At 42.2% G+C, this 21,249-nt stretch overlaps 1 protein-coding gene across 2 annotated transcripts in view; it reads left to right on the top strand.

The window, feature by feature from the left end:
- Positions 1-17,860: 17,860 nt before the first annotated feature.
- ST6GALNAC3 (ST6 N-acetylgalactosaminide alpha-2,6-sialyltransferase 3) overlaps positions 17,861-21,249 on the top strand; it is a 336,203-nt gene continuing 332,814 nt past the window's right edge. For both annotated transcript variants that reach the window (XM_008053442.2, XM_008053443.2), the window contains exon 1: positions 17,861-18,063. In XM_008053442.2, the coding sequence (XP_008051633.1) occupies positions 17,887-18,063 (177 nt within the window). In that variant the 5' untranslated portion in view covers positions 17,861-17,886. The remainder of the gene's footprint in view (positions 18,064-21,249) is intronic.

Here is a 21,249-nt window from a genome sequence, read left to right on the forward strand (position 1 = left end):
AAAGGTTCTCTTAGAACCTTCTTAGAACTTATCTTTAGTATGGGAATTCAAAAAAAAAAAAAAACCTCTTAAAATCTATTATCTCATCAGAATTGTTTGTGGGGAAAATGTAAACCTCAGTATTGTTTAAATGCAGTCCAACAGAGAACTCTCATATTGCACTTCTAATCAAAAACTAAATTGAACATAGTGGTAGGCTTACAGAAAGAGAGAGAATTAGATTTGATTAGATTAGCTTTAACCTGCCTGGAATAAAACCGTCTTCCCTTCCTGTTATTTGTCAGTGTTTATAGCAGGTTTCGTCTACAATGCTTTCACGATTATTTCCAGGCGGTAAAAGGCAGTCAAGCAGAAAAGACACTCATAAATGTCAGAAAAGAGTAAGTTTTTTTGCATTTCAAGGGCGTTGAAGGTCAAGTTCAACCCACTTAAGGGAAGCAGAGTGATGGGTTTGCAGTAGCATGTTGTTAGATGCTGTGTTTAGGCATATAATTTATGTGAAGTTAATGCACTTGTCTATCACTCTAAGAAAGCAAAATGTCCGGGGAAGGTTCTGTTTATTTCATTCACCTTTTAGAAAGTGAAATAATTCATCTTTCCATAATTTGTGATGAGGAAGGAAGATGTTCAACTTGTTAAAGGCTGATCAGGGCATGGAGCGCTGTAATTCTTCCCTGGTTCTTCCTGCTATAATTTGGTTCTTCTTCCTGGCAGCTGCTCTACTCCAAGTGATGCAGAAGAACTCTGTTAAGAATTTTTGCAAATCAGTGAGAGACTCCCCCCCCATCTGGAAGTCTTTATTGAGATGTTTTCTTTCTCTTTTTCTCTATGAGACTTTATTTTTTTTTCACACCAGGGAGCCTGAGCAATTATAGTTTAAAGCTACCAAAAATAGGTATGTTCTTTGATATCAAAGAGCTTCTCGAAGATTTTTCAAACTAAAGACACCCCAAAGGTTATATTTTAAGGTTTTAAGGTGCTACTCACGTAGTTAAAAACTCTCAGAATGTCTACCAAGTGTATTCTTCTTTATTTGGAGATGTTGGACTTTTGTACTATTGCATTTGTTCAAAGTACTTTGTTTAGGTCTCGGTCTTTCTCCTCCTCCCCTTCTCTGCCCCTTCCCTTCCCCTCTTTCTCTCTCTCTCCCCGCCCCCCGCGTCTCAGTAGTTATAAATTGTCTCCCTCATGATGTAAGATGACTAGAGAGAGAACAGGGCCTAGGGAATGAAACAGGCATTTATTGAGCACTCACTACGTGTTAGAGTCCCTATTCCTGGGGAGGGAAATTTTGCTTCCATCCTTTTGACTTTTTCCCAGCTGGTCTGAGAATTGAATTGGCATAAGACAGGTCAATGGGAGGAAATCATACATTTATTTACTACTAGTTTTATATGGCACAGCAGCTGTCATAAGGAAATGAAGACGTCAAGGCACAGTTACTCTTGAACATGTATACTGAATTGGACAAAAAATATGAAGTAGTGGAAAAAGCAAATCATTATGTGGACAGGCTAGAATCTAAGCATTATTGTAACAGAACTGCATAGACAGAATTCTCTGAGTCTCAACTTCCGTCTTTGAAGATGAGAATTTTGCTTTCTTTCTAGTATAGGGAAGGCATCTTCCATGTGAAATTCATGTTGAATTTCATCTCCTGCTTTTAAGAGACAGAAGGAGGGTCAGAGAGATCTTTTTTTCATCTGCTGTTTTTTAAAAAGTGATCTCAGCTCAAAATAATTCTTATGCCAGAGTAGCATATTTTGCAAGTGGTGTACTCTGAATTCTTGCATTTATATTACTTCTTTCAACTCTCAGTTTCTCTGAGAAGTGGCTGGTTATTACCTTATTTTCCTGGGTAGAGGTTCAGAGAGATAAGTTTACATACCTGTGGGTCAAAACTGGCTTCTATAATGTCCATGGTTACCTACTAGTGTAGTCTCCAGAGAGGAATTAGAAGAGAGAGTCTGAAAAGCAAAGTTCTTGGGGAGTGCGTGTGTATGTGTGACTGAGAGAGAGAGAACATTTTGTGCACATTGTTTTGTGCACAGTTTTTTAAAAAATTTTTTTTAGAGATTAGGATTTATTGAGAGGACAGAAAGGCTCCCACAGCGGGAGGGGACCCAAAGGGGTTTCCCGTTTTGTGCACAATTTTTCTGCAATAAAATGCTTTGAGTACTGTGGTATTACCAGATCATAAAAGTTCGGGTGTTCTCTTTTCTTCTAAAGAAACATCTTTGAGTTACCCCACGGAGGTCCTGGCTTGCTTCTACTTTCCTGGACTGCTTTTCTTTTATTGACCCTTCGTTTCTCCTATTTGCCAGTTTTCAGTCTGCAATTTCTTGTATCCTTTCCTTATGGAAAATTCAGTCTTCTCTTTGCTTTTATTCTTCATTTCCAGACCCTGCCTTATTTTAGAATCCTCAAATGTTCATGACAGTATTTTACCAAACAATAAATTTTGAGTGTGTATTCAGTGCAAGTTTCTTGAGTGCCACCTGTATAGCAGGTATGACACCAGGATGACATAGTGGTGGTGGCCAGAATGGGCACAGTTCTAGTCCTTATAGAATTTCACCCCTAGTGAGAAGGAAAGGTATTACATTATTTTGTCATGGATACATTCTAGTCTTTCTCCTTTATGTTTTCTGCTACTACCAACTTTCTTATTTTAGGAGAACAGATTAAATTTATATCTTGTATGGTGTAGGTGCTCAATAAACATGTATTGATTGGTGGAAAATATCACATCTCTTTAGCCTTCATTTTTTTTTCTTATTACAAAAGTAATATTTTGAAATAAATGGTCATTGAGGAAAACCATCAGGACTAGTTGACCATCAGTATCAGTCAGCATCTGGGTTGACCTTGAGGGTCTATGGAGGAAGGTTTTTACAGGTTTTAGCTGAGGTAAGCCTCATAAATCTAAAAGGAGGGGGTCTCTTGTTATGTCCTTTTATGGTTGGGAAATCTGTAAATAAGAACTAATTTGTCCAGTGTGGAGCTGAATCTGCCTCCAAATCTTCTTTTCTTTTGACCATATTGCCTCTTGAAAATTATTAGAACAAACATCAAGAGATCTATAAGCATCTCGATTTCTACTTACAATAACTACTTTTTACATAAATAGCACAGAGGCAAATCACTGTTCTCATTTAATTTATTCATTCACCAACATTTCTTGCATGCTTGCTGAGTGTCAAAGAACGAGTTTCCAAAACCAAGATGCGGTTCTTTTCTTCATACTTTATGGGAGAATAAACAGAAACTTGACTGACTAAACATAGGATACATATTTAGTATATATAAGAATGCATAACTAAATAAAATAGAACAAGACATCCTTGAAGTGTAATGTAAAGATGAGTAGCTTTTTAGACAAGTCTGGTGTGTATCTTGACACCATCATTTACTAGCTGTTATCTTGGGCAATTAATTCATCCTTTTTAATCAATAGTTTTACCAGCTGTAAAATTGAAATAAGGATATTTGCATGTATTGTAGTTGTAAAGATTAGATATGGTGTGTGTAAAGGGCCTTGCACAATTCCATAAACATAGTAGGAGCACAACTAATGGTATTATAATTATAGTGTGACCATTATATATCTATAATGTGTACAATATCTATTTGTTTTATATTTGTCTACTTAATCTTATCTATCTATCTATCTATCTATCTATCTATCTATCTATCTATCTATCTATCTATCTCATCTATCCGCTTACCTGTCTATCTGGCTATAAACTCAAGAATCTTGGAACTAACTTCTTGACGAAACAGTAGAATGGTCAGGGAAACAGTAAAAGAAGAGGTTAAGTTTTTTAGGGTTTAAAGACAGGTGATTTTTTCCTAAAACATAGATTTTGTAAGAAAAAAAGACACTATAGCTGGGCTCGGTGGCTCAGCCTGTAATCCCGCGCCTTTGGGAGGCTGAGGTGAGTGGATTGCCTGAGCCCGCGGGTCAAGACCCGCCTGGGCAGCGAGACCTCATCTCTACAATAAATCAAAAAATCAGCCAGGCGTGGTAGCGCACACCTGTAGTTCCAACTACTGGGAAGGCTGAGGCGGAAGGATCGCCAGAGCCCAGCAGGTCGAGGCTGCGGTGGCCAGGAGCGGCCGCTGCACTCCAGTCTGGGTGACAGAGTGAGACTCCAACTCAAAAAAAAAAAAAGACACCAGTGTGTGTATGAGGCAATAAAAAAGCATAGAGCTTGCCAAAAGCCACAAGATGCTTGCTGTTGCTGAAGCATGGAGTATAAGTTTGGGGAGGCCGAGAGATGAGGCTGGATGAACGGTCAGAGGTAAGATCACAGAGGGACTTTTATAGCATGTTAAGACGCTTGGACCTTACCTTGCCATATGGACAGCTTCCTCTCACCTGAATAGAAAATGACAAGCTGGGTATTACAGAGCTTGAGACAACATATTTTGGTTTGTGGAATTCTTGGTTGCACAAAAAGAGGAAATCTATTAAAAATTTACCCCCGAACCAAGAAATAATATATTGAACAAGGATCCTTACGACTGATGGGTAATGGAGAAGGTGAGATGTCTAGTGAAACAGACCATTAGAAAGCATCATAAACCAAATCCCCAGAAGGAGCATGCAGTGTTGAAACGCTATAGGCCACAGCGTCCTGGGGCAGATTTTGTCCCTAACCCAGCAAGTTCTAAAGCGGCAGGGACAAGGCCAAGAGCGCCAGAACCCAAATGAAACACCTGCAGCTCTTCCCTGAATGTCAGCATCAATATTTGATGACGCCTCCCTTTCAGTGAAGGTGCCTATCTCAGTGGGAGTGGTGTCTAGTATCCCTTAGCAGAATTATTTGTTTTCTTAAGCTTTTCTTTATGTCCTGGAGGTGGATTCTAAAAGCGCCAAAGTATTTTGATTTGGGATTCTCACAAAAGTATTTTTTCTTTCACAGTAATTCAATAGAAAAGGCCATAAAAGTGATATATTCAGAAGTATTCGGGACCTGCTATCAGCACCACACGGGGAATAAACTGTCTTGCCACTTGCTTGTCCCATGGGAAGGGAATCACAATTCACACCTAGGAGACATCGCGCGTGTTTGCCTCCGTCTTACTCGTATTGTCTGCTCTGCTGAAAGGCAGATTTTTTTGCAGATAAAAGCTGCCCTGCCATGCTGAACTGCTCATCTGTTTTGCTCAGGAAGAAAAGGCTTTGTCAAAATCAGAAGCAAAGCCCGATTTGCAGAATATCACCTAAAAATAAAATGCATAAAAATGTCAAAATATGCTAAGAATATGGGTCTAACTTCACGCTTTGAAAAATTACCTAACAAATTCGGCAAACACTGTATTTAAGTGAACATAAAGTATGTGATTTCTGAACGTTCTCTTGTGAGTTGATGGCTCAGTGCTGAAGACACGAGGGTGTGGAGGTGGTCTTTATCTCCTCACTGCCCGAGGGCAGTAGATCTGTGGTTACAGCAAACTGGGCAGCCCTCACTGCAGCCTACATAACACCAAGGTGCTCCTGTGTTTTCTAGGTTTGTGTATGTGAGGCTTTTGACTTGGCTAATTTTGCTGACAGGGAAGCATCGGTGAACAAAATAGATAAAGCTCTGATCTTCAAGAGCTCACAGTCTAGTAGATCACCGCAACAATTAAGAGAAGATGCGTGTCAGGCGCCGTGGCTCACGCCTAGAACTCCAGCACTTAGAAGGCTGAGGTGAGAGGATTGCCTGAGCTCAGGGGTTCAAGACCTGCCCGGCCAACTTGGTGAGACCTCATCTCTACAATAAATCCCAAAACATTAGTGGGGTGTGGTGGTGCACACCTGTGGTCCAGCTACTTGAAAGGCTGAGGTGGAAGGATGACCTGGGCCCACAGCAGGTTGAGGCTGTGGTGGCCATGAATGTGCCACTGCACTTCAGCCTGAGCGAGAAACATTCCTACTCAAAAAAAAAAAAAAAAAAAAGTGATCCCAGGTGCTGAGGGTTAAGCTGTTTAGGGATTGTGAAACTTATCCTAATTCTACAGATGAGGAATATCCACCAAGGTTAGGACCACACTTGAGCACCAGAGCAGAAGTTTCCATTAAAATATCAGGATCTATAACAAACTTACTCCCGCCAGTGGAGTCTGTTTTCTAAATTTGGAGAAATTTGTTTATTCACAAGTTTATTGGTAATTCTTTCCCTGGAGACTAGCTTTGTGCATGTTTTTATGATAATGCTTATGGAATAAATCTGAATATTTGGCTTATGAAAGCAACAAATAATCTCCAGAGAAAGTTTTATACAGTCATATGTAAGATACAGATGAGACTTTTTCCCCTTGTTTTAGGAAATGTGCCTGGATAAAAATGATCAGTCCCTCTTTGCTTTGGTTTAGCATCATTTGCAAAAATATTTCTGGTTTTCAGTAAACAAACTCAGCGGACATTTAAAATTTCCCCAGTGAATGCCAGGGCTTAGTGGAAGTTCTTTGACTGTATGTTTTAACCTATCAGTGTTCCTCTGCGTATGGGGAGACTGAACCTGATCTATTCTGTACAACCGGATTAAAAAAATATGGAGGCTTGCTTTCAGCCAAGGGTTAAAAAAAGAGAGTACTCTTTTTTTTTTGCTGCAAACTTTTTCTCAGCAGGTGCAAAATAGCTGCAATCAGGTAGGCTTTGGTAAGTGGCAGCTGCTATCAGCCAAGTTGAAAGATCACAAATTCTCACTCCATTTATATTTCAATTACGTAGACACCAGTTTCAATTTTTGAGTGTCCAAAGGCATGCCTAAATTTCTGATAAGAAATGGGTGTGAACTCAGAATGGGAGACGTGTGCAAGGTATATTGCAATCTTTTTTTTGTAGTGACACTGGCTCTGGCCAATCGTGATCCCTGGGTTATCTTTATAGTTATTAAACTTGGGAGCCAACAAGGGTCCTAACCAATTGAGGCCCAGAGCCATTAACAATCTGACTTATGATCACAGAGGTTACAGACTTATCTAGTATGGCCTCTGGCCTAATGCTGCTGCTTGTGTAGTGCTAAGTGGTAAATTGATTAGTACCACGACTGCCTGGAACATCCTGTTGAAAGGATTCTGAAGTTGAGTAATGACTTGGGGAAATGGTGCTGTGATTGATTAGCAGTGTCTGTCTTGGGGGGAAGGTGGGGCGTGGTATGCTATGTAGTTGCTGAATTTGGTTGAATGAGGGATGTTGATGGGTCATCATGTAATTGCTACATGCTGTGAAATGTGCTTCCTTCAGAACAAAGTGCTTTAAAATCTTCCTGGAGGGGCAGGACAGTTTCACAGAGGAGAAGACATTTGAATTTGGCCTTGAAGAATAGGTAGTTTCCCTTAAAGAGAACGAGGAAGAAAGGAATGAAGAAGACATTCCATGAAGAAAGCATAGCTCGTGTAAGGAACCTGGTGTATAGAGAGAAAAGGAAATTATGTTCACCGGTGATCTGTTGTGTGCTGGGCACTGAGCCGGGCCTTTCCTTTGTTATCTCATTATTTAACTTTTGTAGTGGCGTGGTGACTGGGGTATCTGGATTGGGATGGCCAGTCAGCTGTTGGAAGCATGGCACTGAGCGGTCTGGTGGTGATGAAAAATCGGACTCCCTGATAACGGTTCTTTTAGGCTCCTGCTTGGCAGAAAGAGCTTTCTGCCTTTGTGATTCTAGCACAGGATTCTGTCCGTAATACACGAATATGCTTTATGTTGTATTGGCGATTCAAATTACTGTCGATGCGATATTAAATTTAGAATGGATAGGAAAACCGTCCTACTTAGAAATTCAAGTGTTCTTGCCACCATATTATTCATTATCACCATGAGACCCGTGCTCTGGCAAAACTCTGCTTGTGTTTCAGCAAAAGGCTGTTTAATATGTATGTGTTACTCTGCTGAGGCTCAACTTTGACCTGCAAGAGGACAGCGTGTAATCCTTAGAGAGATGCTGGGAGGTTGATCTCTTTGCCACGGTTGATCTCTTTGCATGGGGAGGGCATGGGATATGAGCAGTATAATGTAAACCGTGTCTGAGAAAAGAAGGGTCGTTTTTTTACAGGCACAATCTTGACAAGAAGAAAAAGACCCCAAGCGTGTTTTACATTGGTAAATTTCAATGTCTTGGGCAGACCCAGAACTCTCATCACCCTCTCCTTATGGACTTCTGGTTATACCCCCTTAGGAGTGTAGGATGAGGGATAAATGTCTAAAATAGTCCACGTACCATTCCTGACTCTGTTCCCTAGGGTGGTGACGGCGGTGATGGGGTGACTACAGCAATGACAAGGATACCATCATACTTTATTGATTTAAAATATTTTTTCCCATACTTTCGCACGTCTGACAAGACCTACACTTCATACTACCTTACGGTCACTGTCAGCCTACAGCAAAGTTAAATTTGTCCAGAGAGGACTGATGTTATTTCACATGGTCACCTGGCGACACTACCAACCTGAGACCAGTTTAAACTAAATGATTTGCTGAAGTTTTTTCTTTTCTTTTTTCTTTAAATCACACTGGTAGTATGAACTTGTATCAGAAACCTGCATGAGTACCTGCTTGTGGTTCAAATTCTCAAAGGAGATTATTTTTTCTCTCTCTTCTTGCTGTGCCTTTCTGAATGGCAGCTTTATTTCTGGAAGATTCTAACTCTAAGCGAATAGCTGTTTGGTATTTTAGCATTTTGCAAAGATCTTTTATTAGACTCCCTATCTTATTTTTCTTTCTTTTTCTACTTCGGGTAGCAGTGTAACTAACAACTGGTGACGTCCTGTGGCTGATGAAATTCTGTCACAATGAAAGCTAACATTTCCTTAGCGCTTCCCTTTGGGCAGGCCTTTGCTCCAAGGCTTTTTATATGTAGTAACTCATTTAAACCTTTATTCATTGTAGTGGTAGGTACTTTTATTTATCTCAATTTCAGGTAAGAAATCGGAGGCACAAAAGGTTAAGCAGTATGCCCACGGTTGTGTGTACTGACTCGTTTAGTATAACGTGACCACCCTGAGTCTAGGTATACTCCTGGTGAGGATTCACTCTTAGCTCTGTAGCATACTTGGCATGATACCTGATAGGTGCTGGGCACGTGGCAAACTGTGGCAAGTCCCGTTCCCCCAGAGACTGCGTCATTTGAAGGACATGGCCAGCAAGTTCTCATTCCTTGATATAAAATTCTAGCGTTGTGTTATCAATCTCACACAAGCGTTGGTTCTCTAAAGAATATGAATTCTTGTAGGCCTTTTCGTGCTACTCCAAGCAGGTTTACTCGTTTACTGTCATGCAGCTTTACAAGTTCCATCAGGAACTTCCTGGCGATTTCTTGGGGAAAAGTCCAGGTAAACAAATGCTTGCGTTTTCCTCGCTATCCTTTGTTTCCCCTCCTAAACCTCCTCTCCCACGCCTGGCCACAATCACTTCAAATCCACACTGAGTCTCTGAGTGAGATGCATTAAGAGGAAGAGAATAATTTATGTTTTTCCCGTCATAAAAAGCATGTTTTTTTCCCTAATAATCCTAATGTGAACCTTTTCAGATGATTTAGAATTTATATTTAGAAGGGAATGACATTTAATTCCTCTGCCCTTCCTTTTTCCTCTCATTTCATTTATTTCGCAAATACTAACTGAATACCTTCTAACTTCAAGACTGCACTTGGTGCTGCCTATGAGAGAGATGTTTCAGACTTTGTTCACATCTTAAAGGAATTTTCAAAGACTAAATTGAAGGGGAATCGTCCCTTCCTCTCTCTCTCCCTTCCTCTGTCTTCCTTCTCCACCCACCTCTTCCCACCCTCATCCATAGACGGAAATAAAGGAGAAATAAAGAGGGCTTGAGGGCGGATACACTCTTTGAGCTGAGTTATGTTTGAACTTGTAGAGATGGGGATGTAGAACATGGGGGGGGGTGCAGGGAGGAGCCGTGTGAACAAGGTAGCAGGAACTGGGGGGCACAGGGACTTCAGAGAATGGTAAGGAGTCCAGCTTGAGCCGTGGAGACAGGAAGGGGAGAGATGGGAGAGGAGACTTTCAAACATCCCTTCTTCCTCCACCGTTCTAGCAAGAGCCGGGTGAGGTGGCAGGTGTGAACGTGCCTGAGAAGTGTCTGCTGTATAATGCCAGGTCAAGTCGATTCGCAGAAAAACAGGAGGTCTCAGGTGGGCCATCGTCAACCTCATCACAGTCAGTTCCATCATCAGGATGTCTCTGGACAGGACTCCTGCCTCACGGTACCAGGACCCCCCACTGATGGCCCACGTCCGGGTCCTGAACACCCTGAAGTACAAATTGGATCCTAAGAGACAAACTCATCTCTTTTAAGAGTGAGAAAAGGGACAAGTAGAAGTTCACAGACGCCAAATAAGACCCGCAAAGACTGTCAGGTAACTGAGAACTCAACAGAAGCACCCGGTCTGTTGACCTGATTACCTTCACTGTCCCTGGCCGGTCAGCACCGCTCTTGTCTCGACAGAATGCCAGGGACACGGGGAGACGGTATAAAGGAGGACGGGGATGGACTGGCACATACGTTTCTTCCCTTGAGGGCTAGGATTTGATCAAACAAAAGGACAACCTTGGGGCCATCTGCCCCAGGCTCTGAGGGTCTCATCCTCAGAACCCCTCTGGATCAAATTTCTGTATGTCCATCTGTCCAGCCACACTCAGAGACTTTGCTTTCTGGGCTCTTCATTCTACATGTGTCAATCTTCAGCTCTGTCTTGTGGAAAACCTTTGATTTCTTTCTGCTATTAAAGACATGTACTGAGACAAGATGATAAATAGGTAGAATGAGAAAAACTGTTTTTAAAAAATAATTTTACAGAACGAAACAAACTCAGTGAGTTTAGCCATGATTGTTTTAATGTGACATTATAGTCGTTAAAAATCCAGTCCCCCAATGAAATAAGAAAATGTGCAGGCATTGTAAAAATATCAAGACTTTTTATTATGATTTTAAAATAGGTGTTAGAAAGTTTAGTGTGACCTCTTATCATGTCATCTGATAAACTCATCATGCTCGTGCTAACTGGAAAGTCTCAATAATGTTTGCCGCCAAGGACAATCTCCTTTGGGAAGAAAATCCCTCAGGAAATTTTGTCCCCCAGCAATTTTTCTCTAGGACTGGCTTTTTGTACAGAAGAATTTATGACAGAGGTACCCATGAGCCCTCTGCTGCCTTGGGTTTTGTTTGTTGGATTTGTAATTCTCACTGACTGTCTCCGTGTCTGAAGGTGACATACTGACATGTGCTCTAAATCCTTAGTTCACCATGTTGAAACTGTTCCATTACTTTTAAACTTTTTTTAAAAAACAAAACTACCAACATTTTGCTGTTAGTCATGTGTTCGTTGAATAAAAAGACCATGGGATTGTGGAGCTTAGAGAGGAAGACATACCCATCCCACCATGTTGGTTTCCACCAGCTACCTACAGTAAGAGTCCATGCCAGTGACTGACAAAGGGTACCTAGTGTTTTCTAGCAGAAGTGGAAGAATAATTGCTTTAATTTCCCTGAGTGCTAACTAAGTGTACACTGTAGTTGTCTTTTTAATACTGGGAATAAAGCCAGATTTAGGATAAATGAATTAAATTTGTCCACAAATTGCTGATTTTGAAGTAAATGTAATTACCATGCTTCACATCATTCTCTTAATTTTCCATATGAATTAGGTATTTTGTTTATGACACACCACATAACAAAATCTACTTAGGGCTGCTACCAGTCTTAAAATTTCTGAGCCAGTTCTCTAAGAGTGCTTCCTGTTGCCATGAGTAACAATGAACAACTCAGTTAATTAGCACACTCTGTGATGAACAACTTAGTGAATTCACACACAGACTCTGGGGGCAAAATATCTGAGTTCAATTCCTGTGATTTTGAGCAAGTCCCATAACCTCATTATGCCTCTACTTCTTTGTCTGGAAATTTGAGATTTTATAAGTACTTATCTGACTGATAACACTTAGTAAATGTTATTTTTTTGGCTGGGCACAGTGGCTCACACCTGTAATCCCAGCACTTTGGTAGGCCAAGGTGGGAGGATTGCTTGGGCCCAGGAGTTGGAGACCAGCCTGGGCAATATAGCAAAATCTTGTCTCTACAAAAAAAAAAATCAGAAAATTAGCCAGGCCTGGTGGCGCACTCCTGTCGTCCCAGCTACTCGGGATGCTGAGGTGGAAGGATCGCCTGAGTCTGGGAGGTCAGGGCTGCTGTGGGCTGTGATTGTCATGATCATGCCACTGCACTCCAGTCTGGGTAACTTAAAAAAAAACAAAAAGGAAAGAAATTATCTTTTGCTGAGACTATGGTAATGATCTGAACTATATTCCCTTACTAGGAGGAGAAAAGTTGACCTCTGAAAGTAACCATGGTTGGTTTTCATGCTGATAATTTATTGTCTGCTAGTGATATCTGATGAAGTGGTTCATTGTTGTTCTTGATATTGTCTTTCCCGAAAGAGTCTTTGCCACCTCCCCATCCATTGGCCACACCTCCTCCAGAGTGAGCTTTCCAAAATCAAACCCGAGCCTGTCAGTCCCACATTTAGGCCCTCTGGATGCCGCAGTGTAAGTCCAGACCTTTGGGGGCGATATCCAGGACTTCCGTGATCACAACCCAGCCTGTCTCTCTAGTTCCCTCCTTCTGCCTCTTCAAAGCCTGCTTTCAAAATCTTTTACCGTATCACTCTCCTTCCTTAGCCTCCTGGATCCTGACATGCCGTTCCTGCTCTCATGTTGATCTCCTTTGACATTCACACCACTGCTCTCCTCTTGTGTTACCCTTCTCTCCCTACTTTCACCTCCTCCCCAAATGAGTGAGATTTCCCCCAGAGCTCACTAGAGTTTAATAAGCAGGACCCAAAGAGACAGTTGATTCAACAGATAAAGTGAATGAAGGGTTTATTTATATACCCTGAGCTTTGCTATTTCATCTTTATGCAAGTGGCAGGAAGCTTTATTGGATTCGGGGAGAACCAGATTTGGAACTTGGTTAATGACACAAGGTAGAGCTATACTGATGACACAACTTTTATAGGGGAGAAGAATAAGCATTTGATAAAGTCATAGAGCAGCAATGGGCAGGGGACTCACCTATGTATGAAGTGGTTGGGCACTGACAGAAATAACACAGTTGACAGTTCATATTTATTATTGGGTAAACGACAGAAGGATGGACAAAAGCCATTTTACCCTGGTAAGCAACTGCTTAGTCTATAGTTAATAATATTATTTAAACAAAAAATAAACCTTTATACCGTTGGTTATTATTTATGAAAATGAACACCAAAAAAATAGCAACTGACTGGATGAAAAGTTAAAGACATTATTCTGTGGCTAAAGACAAATTCTGTGGTAGAAAGATTAAAAACACACACATATTAATATCGCTGGCCAGTTTGCTAGATCCAAATTTCTGCAGTTGTGTTCTCTCCCTGAGTTATGCATTCTCTGTGGGTTTTATTGTGAAATAGGCATTCCTGCTATAAAGTCTGATAAATGATATTTCCACTCTAAAGAGCGAGCGACCAGAATGCCACATTTTTGATGCATATTTTTGCAGCGCAGAGGGGATTAAATTCGAAATGTCTCAGCTGTTAAAGGGCCCTTCAGACTTGCCCAAAATGAAGAACAAAGAAGGAGAAAGAATCCCCTAAAGCAGTTCATCAAAGCTATTTGGGCACAGTGACATTCTCTCAGAACTTGTATGGATACGTTACATTGAATAGCTCAAGAGTTTGCAGCTGCTTGGAATATTCGAGAAAAAAATATCTCTAGTTCTTAGGCATTTCACATGGCCTGCCCAGTGCACAACAGCTGCTTGGTATCCACCGGTAGCTTCTGTTTCTTGAGTGCCCCTTGTGTGCCCGGAACTGTGCTTTGGGTTTGCTACCCAGTGTGTCATCCAGTCGTCACACTTCTGATCTTACGGGGATGATTGCTTATCACATTCATGTCTGTTTTGTTGTTGTCGTTGTTGTTTTTGCAGTACGAAAGATGTGTTGAACCAAGTGTTATGCATTATAAACCGACACACACTTACTGTTGTTTTCTCTAACCTAACTGGTGGCGGTTGATGCTAAAGGATGTTCTGACTACTTTAATGAAGGTGGAAAGGATCACGTCCATACATAAGTCATTAGATAGAGAACAAGTAGTCTTCTAATTTGCTGAGTGTTGATGGACTCTAAACGGTTATGAGAACAAGCCCCCAGATGGAATACATTTATTGATAAAGTAAGTCAAGCCACTGGAAACAAGGCATTGTGGTATGTTAAATGGCCATTTCAAATACAATGAAGTGATTGATACATTTTCACGTGATTGGAAAGTGAAGAATATTTTTGAATTATAAGAAATTGTACTTTTAGACATTTACCCTTCCATTATCCTAATATAAGGTAGATAGGACAGATAATTGCATCGATTTAATGTATTTGGATTATTTTTTATTTTTTTATTTGTACTCTGTCTAGTACCATTTCCTATCAGATAATCTATGTCGCCTTCTTGCCAAATGACTTGAAGATTTCTGACCAAATCATGGCCTTTCAAACTGCTGTTCTCTCTGCCTGAGATACCCTTCCCATCTTGCCAAGACCCCCAGTCTTGAGCTCTGTTGGAACACCACCACCCCAGGCAAGAATTCCCTGTATTGTTCCTCCTGCAACCCGCTACCCACCCTTCCTCTGGGCTGCCACAGCCCCCTGCACATACCTCCACCAGTCTCATTTGGTGCACGGGATCGTAGTCTTCTGTTTACTGGCCAGCTGCACCAGGTTGTGACCCTTTGGAAGTGTGGTCTGCCTTTTACAGTTTTATTTTTGCTTTTTCAGCATCTGGCTACTTCTACACAGAGTGTAGACCCAGTGAGTGACTGTGACTTGAAGTGTGAATTCTTTCTTGTGTATCATATATGTCAGTACTCTGTTCCCTTCCCTACCTCCTATGTCCCTACCATAAACACACGCGCGCGCACGCTCTCTCTCTCTCTCTCTCTCACTGCATTTGGACTTCTAAGTGTCTCATATATGGTCTTTATTGTTGTTGCTTAAGTTCAGGGTCACCCTCTCGTGAAGGTGCATCCATAGTGGGTTCCGTGTCCTTTTCATCTGGAGCACAAGATGTGCTTGAAACTGCACCTTTTCTAGGGAAGTTTGGGGGTGGATTTATACCCGCACTGAGAGAACACTTTCACGCCAAATGAGACACGTAAACGTGAAGAAACATGAAGAATCGGGTTCAGGAAGTGAACAGAAATGGGGCTGAGCCCGGGGCGGTGGAGGGAATACCTCTGCCTGCTGCTCAGTGCGGTCCCTGGGGGAGCATCTGCGTGTTGGGTCCGGCTTCCACTCTCCAGTCGCTCCCTCCACCATCAGTGAGCTCGTTATTTGGTTCCCTTTGATGGAGCATGGGCCTGGAGGTGGACTGCCAGGGAGCAGGCTTTGGCAACTGTGATTCCGTTCCATTTTGAAGTTTCTCTCAAAATGGTTGATTTATTTGCCTTTCACGGATGCTGTATGTCCGTGGACTCAGAAGGGCCCTCCACGCCTTTGTGCTCAGGCCCCCAGCCCTGAAGGCAATTCAGCAACCAAGAGAACCAGAGAGCCGTGCCTGGCTCTGAGTGGGCAAAAGCACACATCCCATCTGGGTCAGCTTCAAAGCAAGCTGCTGCTTTGCAACAAGCTACCAGATGACTATTAAAATAATAATAATAATAAAAAGATTTCCTACCTGTTTACTTAATGGGTGACTGGCCACTCTGCTTTTATTTAACAATCTGTTCTGGTCCATGTCTCTTTAAACTCGCAAGATCCATCACTTCGTTTAAGCTGTTACCTTGACACATTGCAATGTTGTGGACGTAACGATTCCACAGAGGAGCAAATTAAAATGATTTTTCATGATGAGAAGGTTAAGTGAGGTAAGGCTGTGGTAGTTAGTGGTGAGATAAGGGGTGTTGAGGAGGACAGAGCTCAAGAGACTCTCGGGTGATGGGAAAATTAGGCTGGCCAGACGGAGGGGTGGGGCCTTTACAGATTCCAGGATTGAGGAAGGACAAGAACTTTCATTGGGGGTTGCTGACTCCTGGGTATTGGTTCCACTGCCCGTGTAGGGGAGCCTGTGACCATGGGGCCAGGGAGGAGTTGGGTCTGGCTTCAGGGTTTTAGCCTTCCCTGGTTCTGTGAAGAGCAAAGAGCTGATTCCATTAGGAAGTGCTAAGCTGAAAACACAGCAAGTGTGTCAGTCTTTCCCAGAAAGTTATGTGACTCTCCTTAAGTTTGAAAAGTCAAGGACCCAGCTTCATGAAAGAATGTTTCACTGTGTCTGTGCTTCATGGCAGATGCTTTTGAGATCTGCCTTCCCAGTGCTCCTTCTTGCTTTGGACTTGGCTTTCCACCTGACTCCTTGACAACCAAGAACGAACCACCAGTTCCTGAAAACTGGTACCTTCGATCAGTTCCGGCTCTGATACTCTGGTTCCCCCACGACATGACTGGTATTCCTGCAGTCACTTAGACTCAAATCTCAGGCATTGGGAATTTGCAGCCAGCTGCTTCTACCCATCAGTATTCTAGCTCTCTTCCACCTACACAGAGTCTCTCTCACGTCTTTTTCACCTTGTTATTCCCTCTGCCTCTGCCCTGGTTTCCATCCCTCTTTACCTCTGTCCTAGCCAATTGGGATAACCTGTCCACCGCCGGCCTCACTGTCTCCCTGCTCCAAAGCATCGTAAGCATGGATGTTTGATTATAACTTATAACTGTCCCCTTGAACAAAATAAACACAAAAACCTCTCAGTTGGCGTTCCTGCACATAGCAGACTCAGTAGAGACATGTTAACTTGGTGACTGAGGAAGTTCACCACAAAGTTGTCATTTGTGTTTGAGCTTCTAGTCTTTTCTCCGTCTTTGTGTTCCAGTAAGGCGCTCTGCTCTATGGCTAGGAATAGCCCATGTTTTCTCGTCTCCTTGCTCCATTCTCTCTACCTAGAAAGCTCTGTTCACACATCCTGCCAATTAGGACTCATGCATTTTATCAAGGTCCGTCTCAGACACATCTGTGCTTTCTCTGCCTCTAGCAGATGCAGTTCCCCTGCTTTTGTTCCATGGCAACACATTTAGGGGAATGTTCTTATACTGCTTAGTGTGAAATGTTGTCTCCTCTTGTTAGTAGCTTTCTGAATCTTTTGCACAGTCAATAGTTCCCTGCTCTTGGAGGATGCTAGATGCAGAAACAGAAGAATGAGTGATAATGAGGTGGTGTCTGCAAGAATGTGAAAAACTCATCCATTTATCATTGATTCATTCTTTAGTTTCACTCCAGTGTTTGTTGAGTGTCTGTAGTGTGGTATGGTATCATGTGAAGGACCTAGGATACCAAGATCCATATGGCACGGTACATTTCTGTTTTTCGGGAACTCACAATTACATGGCGAAAGAGTCACATAAATGATTATGCAGCGAAACAAAGTGCAAACCCCAGTAGAAGTGCCTTCCAAGTAAAGGATGGGCGTGCTAGGGCTTTGACTCTGCTGGGGTGGGAGGCTAGGGGTGCAAGGACGGTGGTGGGGAGGGGACTGGGCAATGAGGAGAGGCTTCCTGTAGTTGGAAGTATCTGACTTGGGTTCTACAAACTGAATAGAAGTGTGCAAAGAATACAGGTAGACACGGACCGGAAGAGTCCACGAAAGCTGCTCTGCTTGCCTAGCACACCATGGCAACCTGGACACCAGATGATTATTTCCTGTCTCCACGGGAAATATCCTAAATGACAGATTCCTTCAATCCCCATGAAAGGAAAAGAGAGAGATATGAAGGAACTTCTCTCTGTGACTGTGTTTGGTTGAAAGTCATTCATTCATTCTTTTTTAATGTTTTGTAGCGAAAGTCTGTGATTGCTATGAGCTTCATCGCAGCGTTCCTGTTCCTGCTGGTTGTGCGCCTTGTAAGTGAAGTGAATTTCCCGCTGCTGCTCAGCTGCTTTGGACAGCCTGGTACAAAGTGGATGCCATTCTCTTACGCATACAGGCGACCCCTTCGAACTCACTATGGATACGTAAATGTGAGGACGCAAGAGGTAAGACCTCAGAGGGTTACCTACCCTTTGGAGGGTATCCATGGTAACGGTTTCTCTTTAGGAACAAGATGGCTTCCAACTCAGAACATACTGGCTCTGGCCTGGAGAGCTTCTTTGGGTATCTGACAACATCTTCTGTTTTCTTTCTCTTAGACATTTACTGACAAATGTCTAAAATCTGCCACCCCTTCCACATGAAATCTTCTGATTCACTGGCTTCATGTGGAGTTGAGGAAGCAACTGTCTGTTTTCCTAGTGGTTTGTGGCAAAACATACATATCTTTGCATTTAGAAACTCTGCTCAGCAGTTGCCAGCTGGAGAACTGGCTGGCTTTATTTCCTGGGGGTCAGCTGGCTGGGGAGAGCTCTTTATAGAACTTCAGAAAAGCATTTATACTCTTTAAAACTCTGTAATCCTTAGACCTAGAACTAGAAGAGGCCAAGCTGATTTTAAAATTCGCAGTGGCTGCAGAGATAATGGGATTTAAAGAGTTTTCAAATTTAAAGGGGTTAAAATCATTTAAATCCTATGATCACTGGACCTTTAAATCTTTGTAGCCAATTGGTAGTACAGGAGGGGATAGAGATTTACTGACAACTAGAAAGCACAGACTGTGCTGGCGTTTTGCAAGCAAACATTGGTCTCAAAGGGAAAAATAATGAACCTCACAAAATGTGGGATGTATGTAGAAGTGGATAATAACACTGTTTGCCCTGTTCATTTCTATGGCGTGGGATGAACGGGAGGCAAATATTCCGAGATGCAAACTCAAGACTGCTTGAAGTTATTTTGACAAAGGTACAGGCTACCAGTGTGTCTACAAGACCAGAGAGAGTTTGGGATCAGATCCCATCCAAAGGTCATTTTGCGAAGATACTGGAGAGAAGATTCACGCACAAAACGCTACTCCTGTCCCGGGAGTTATTCTTAGCACCCTGGGAAGGGATGTGGAAGTCTCGCTCAGTCTCTTTCCTTTTGAAGGCAGTATCATATCTGAGTCATTGCTTCTGGTTAATTTGATTCTTTGAAAATTGTTTCTGTACTCGCAGGATTTATAGGCTTTTTATTAGACCTTTATAGTTGGAAAAAAGATACCATTAATAACATATAAATTCTTAGGAGCCTTGCTTGATGTTTATCCTTTAACTGGTTTTAAATTATTATTTTCTTAAATGTCTATTGCTTGAATTTTTTGAGAGCACTAATAAATTGATTATGTTTATAAAAATGTGTCTCTTAGAGAAGAGTTAGTCTTGCTCTCTTCTTTTGTTACTTTTATTTCTGTCACTTAATATTCTATAACTCTGCTGTATGGTGTTAATCATTTCACAAGTGCCTGTCATGGGCTAAATATGAAGCAGGTGACTAAAGTGTCTTGCAGATTACTCTCATGAGGGAAAGCCCACCAACTATCAAAGAGCCCTTTATTTGTTTAGATATTAATGAACTAGATTTCGGAGTGTGGATGGAAAGCTGACCTTCTCGTGCAGTCATTTAATTATCATATTAACTCCCTACCTTTGAAATCCTTTTGATATGGTTTGTAATACCATGACCTTACCAAAAGATATGGAGTATTATTTTCTTCTGCAAAGGTCATTTCTCAGGAGAAAATATGGTTACTAGAGAGAATTTAGGCTATCTGAGCTCTGAAGGCATCCAAGCGTGGTTTGAGTTTCAGCTCTGGCTCTTAGGTGACATAAGCAGTCTGTTTGCTTTGGGGTACATTTTTTAACCTCTGAGGCTCAATTTCTTTATTTGAAAAATGGGGATAATGAAATCAACCTACTGAAATTATTTTGAGGATTATATGGGACAAAGTTCATAAGGTTCCCAGCTCCAAATGGCTGTTTAACAATTGAACTTCTTTTTTTTTTGGAGTTGGAGTCTCATTGTGTTGCCCAGGCTGGAGTGCAGTGGCATGCTCCCAGCCACCACAGCCTTGACCTGCGGGGCTCAGGCGATCCTTCTGCCTCAGCCTTCCAAGTAGCCAGAACTACAGGCACGCACTACCACGCCCCAGCTATTTTTTTTTTTTTTTTAACTGTAGAGACGAGGTCTCACCGTGTTGCCCAGGCTGGTCTCAAACAGGCAGTCCTTCCGCCTCAGCCTCCCAAAATGCTGGGATTATAGGCTTGAGCTACCACACCCAACCACGATTGAGCTTCTTTTACTCCCCCACGCTTACCAGTATGACGGGGGTGTTCAGTGATGACTAACACCGAAAGACTGAAGTCCAGACTCTCAGAGTTTATATTTAGAATTTAAAGACCTTGGATTCAGGACAATACACTTATAAAGGGGTTCTCAATCTCATTAGCATGCAGGGTTTTAAACCACAGTGACAAAGTTTTTAAAGCAAAAGGAGGAGATATTACTAGCACAAAATGCCACACTGGCAAAAGCTAAAAAGTCTGACAATACCAAGTGTGGGTAAGGATGCGGAGCAACAGAACTTCTTAAACACTAGTAATGGGAGTGCCAATGGGGGGGAAAAACCACTTTGGAAGAAACCACTGCACTCTTTTACGAAGTGAAGTTGAAGATCTGTGTGCTGTGTGGCCCAGCATTTTCGGCCATCGATATCTACACAGGCGGGGCTCTTGAACCCATGCACCAGGGAGCATGGGCAGTACATGGAGCAGCCTTGTTCCTCGCAGCCAGGGCCTCGAATATACCCAAATAGCAACCGGTATGAGGATGAATTAAAGTTATCCCACGGCAATGACGATGACCAAACTGCAGCTGTAGGTCACACTGTGGAGGATGAAGGAGTGTGCCCAGTGTGGTCCCATTTATAGATCCCAGGAAGAGGCAAAACTCAGTGGCGCCGTTTAGGGACATACATGGGGGTGGACTGAAAAGGAAAAATGGCGAGGAAGTTATCCTCGTGGAAGTGGGAAGAGCTGTTGTCTCTGGTTGTGGTCACGGCGGGTTTCTGGGAATTCAGCAATATGCTATCACCCGATCCTGTTTGCGGTGACATAGGTGTTCACCGTCTAATTGTTAAGTATATACGTATGCTTTTTTGTACTTTCCCGTGTGTCTATTTTATGTAAAGAATTAAAAATATGTTCTGACCCCAGAAAGGATGTTTATTTACCATACTTTGGGAAGCACACAAAACACTTCACGTAACTTAACAGCAGGGCATAACGGAAAAGAAGCAGGGCGACATTAAGTGA

The sequence above is a fragment of the Carlito syrichta genome, unplaced genomic scaffold (genome assembly GCF_000164805.1).
Source record: "Carlito syrichta isolate Samal-C Ts95f unplaced genomic scaffold, Tarsius_syrichta-2.0.1 Scaffold288154, whole genome shotgun sequence".
NCBI classification, from domain to species: Eukaryota; Metazoa; Chordata; class Mammalia; order Primates; family Tarsiidae; genus Carlito; species Carlito syrichta.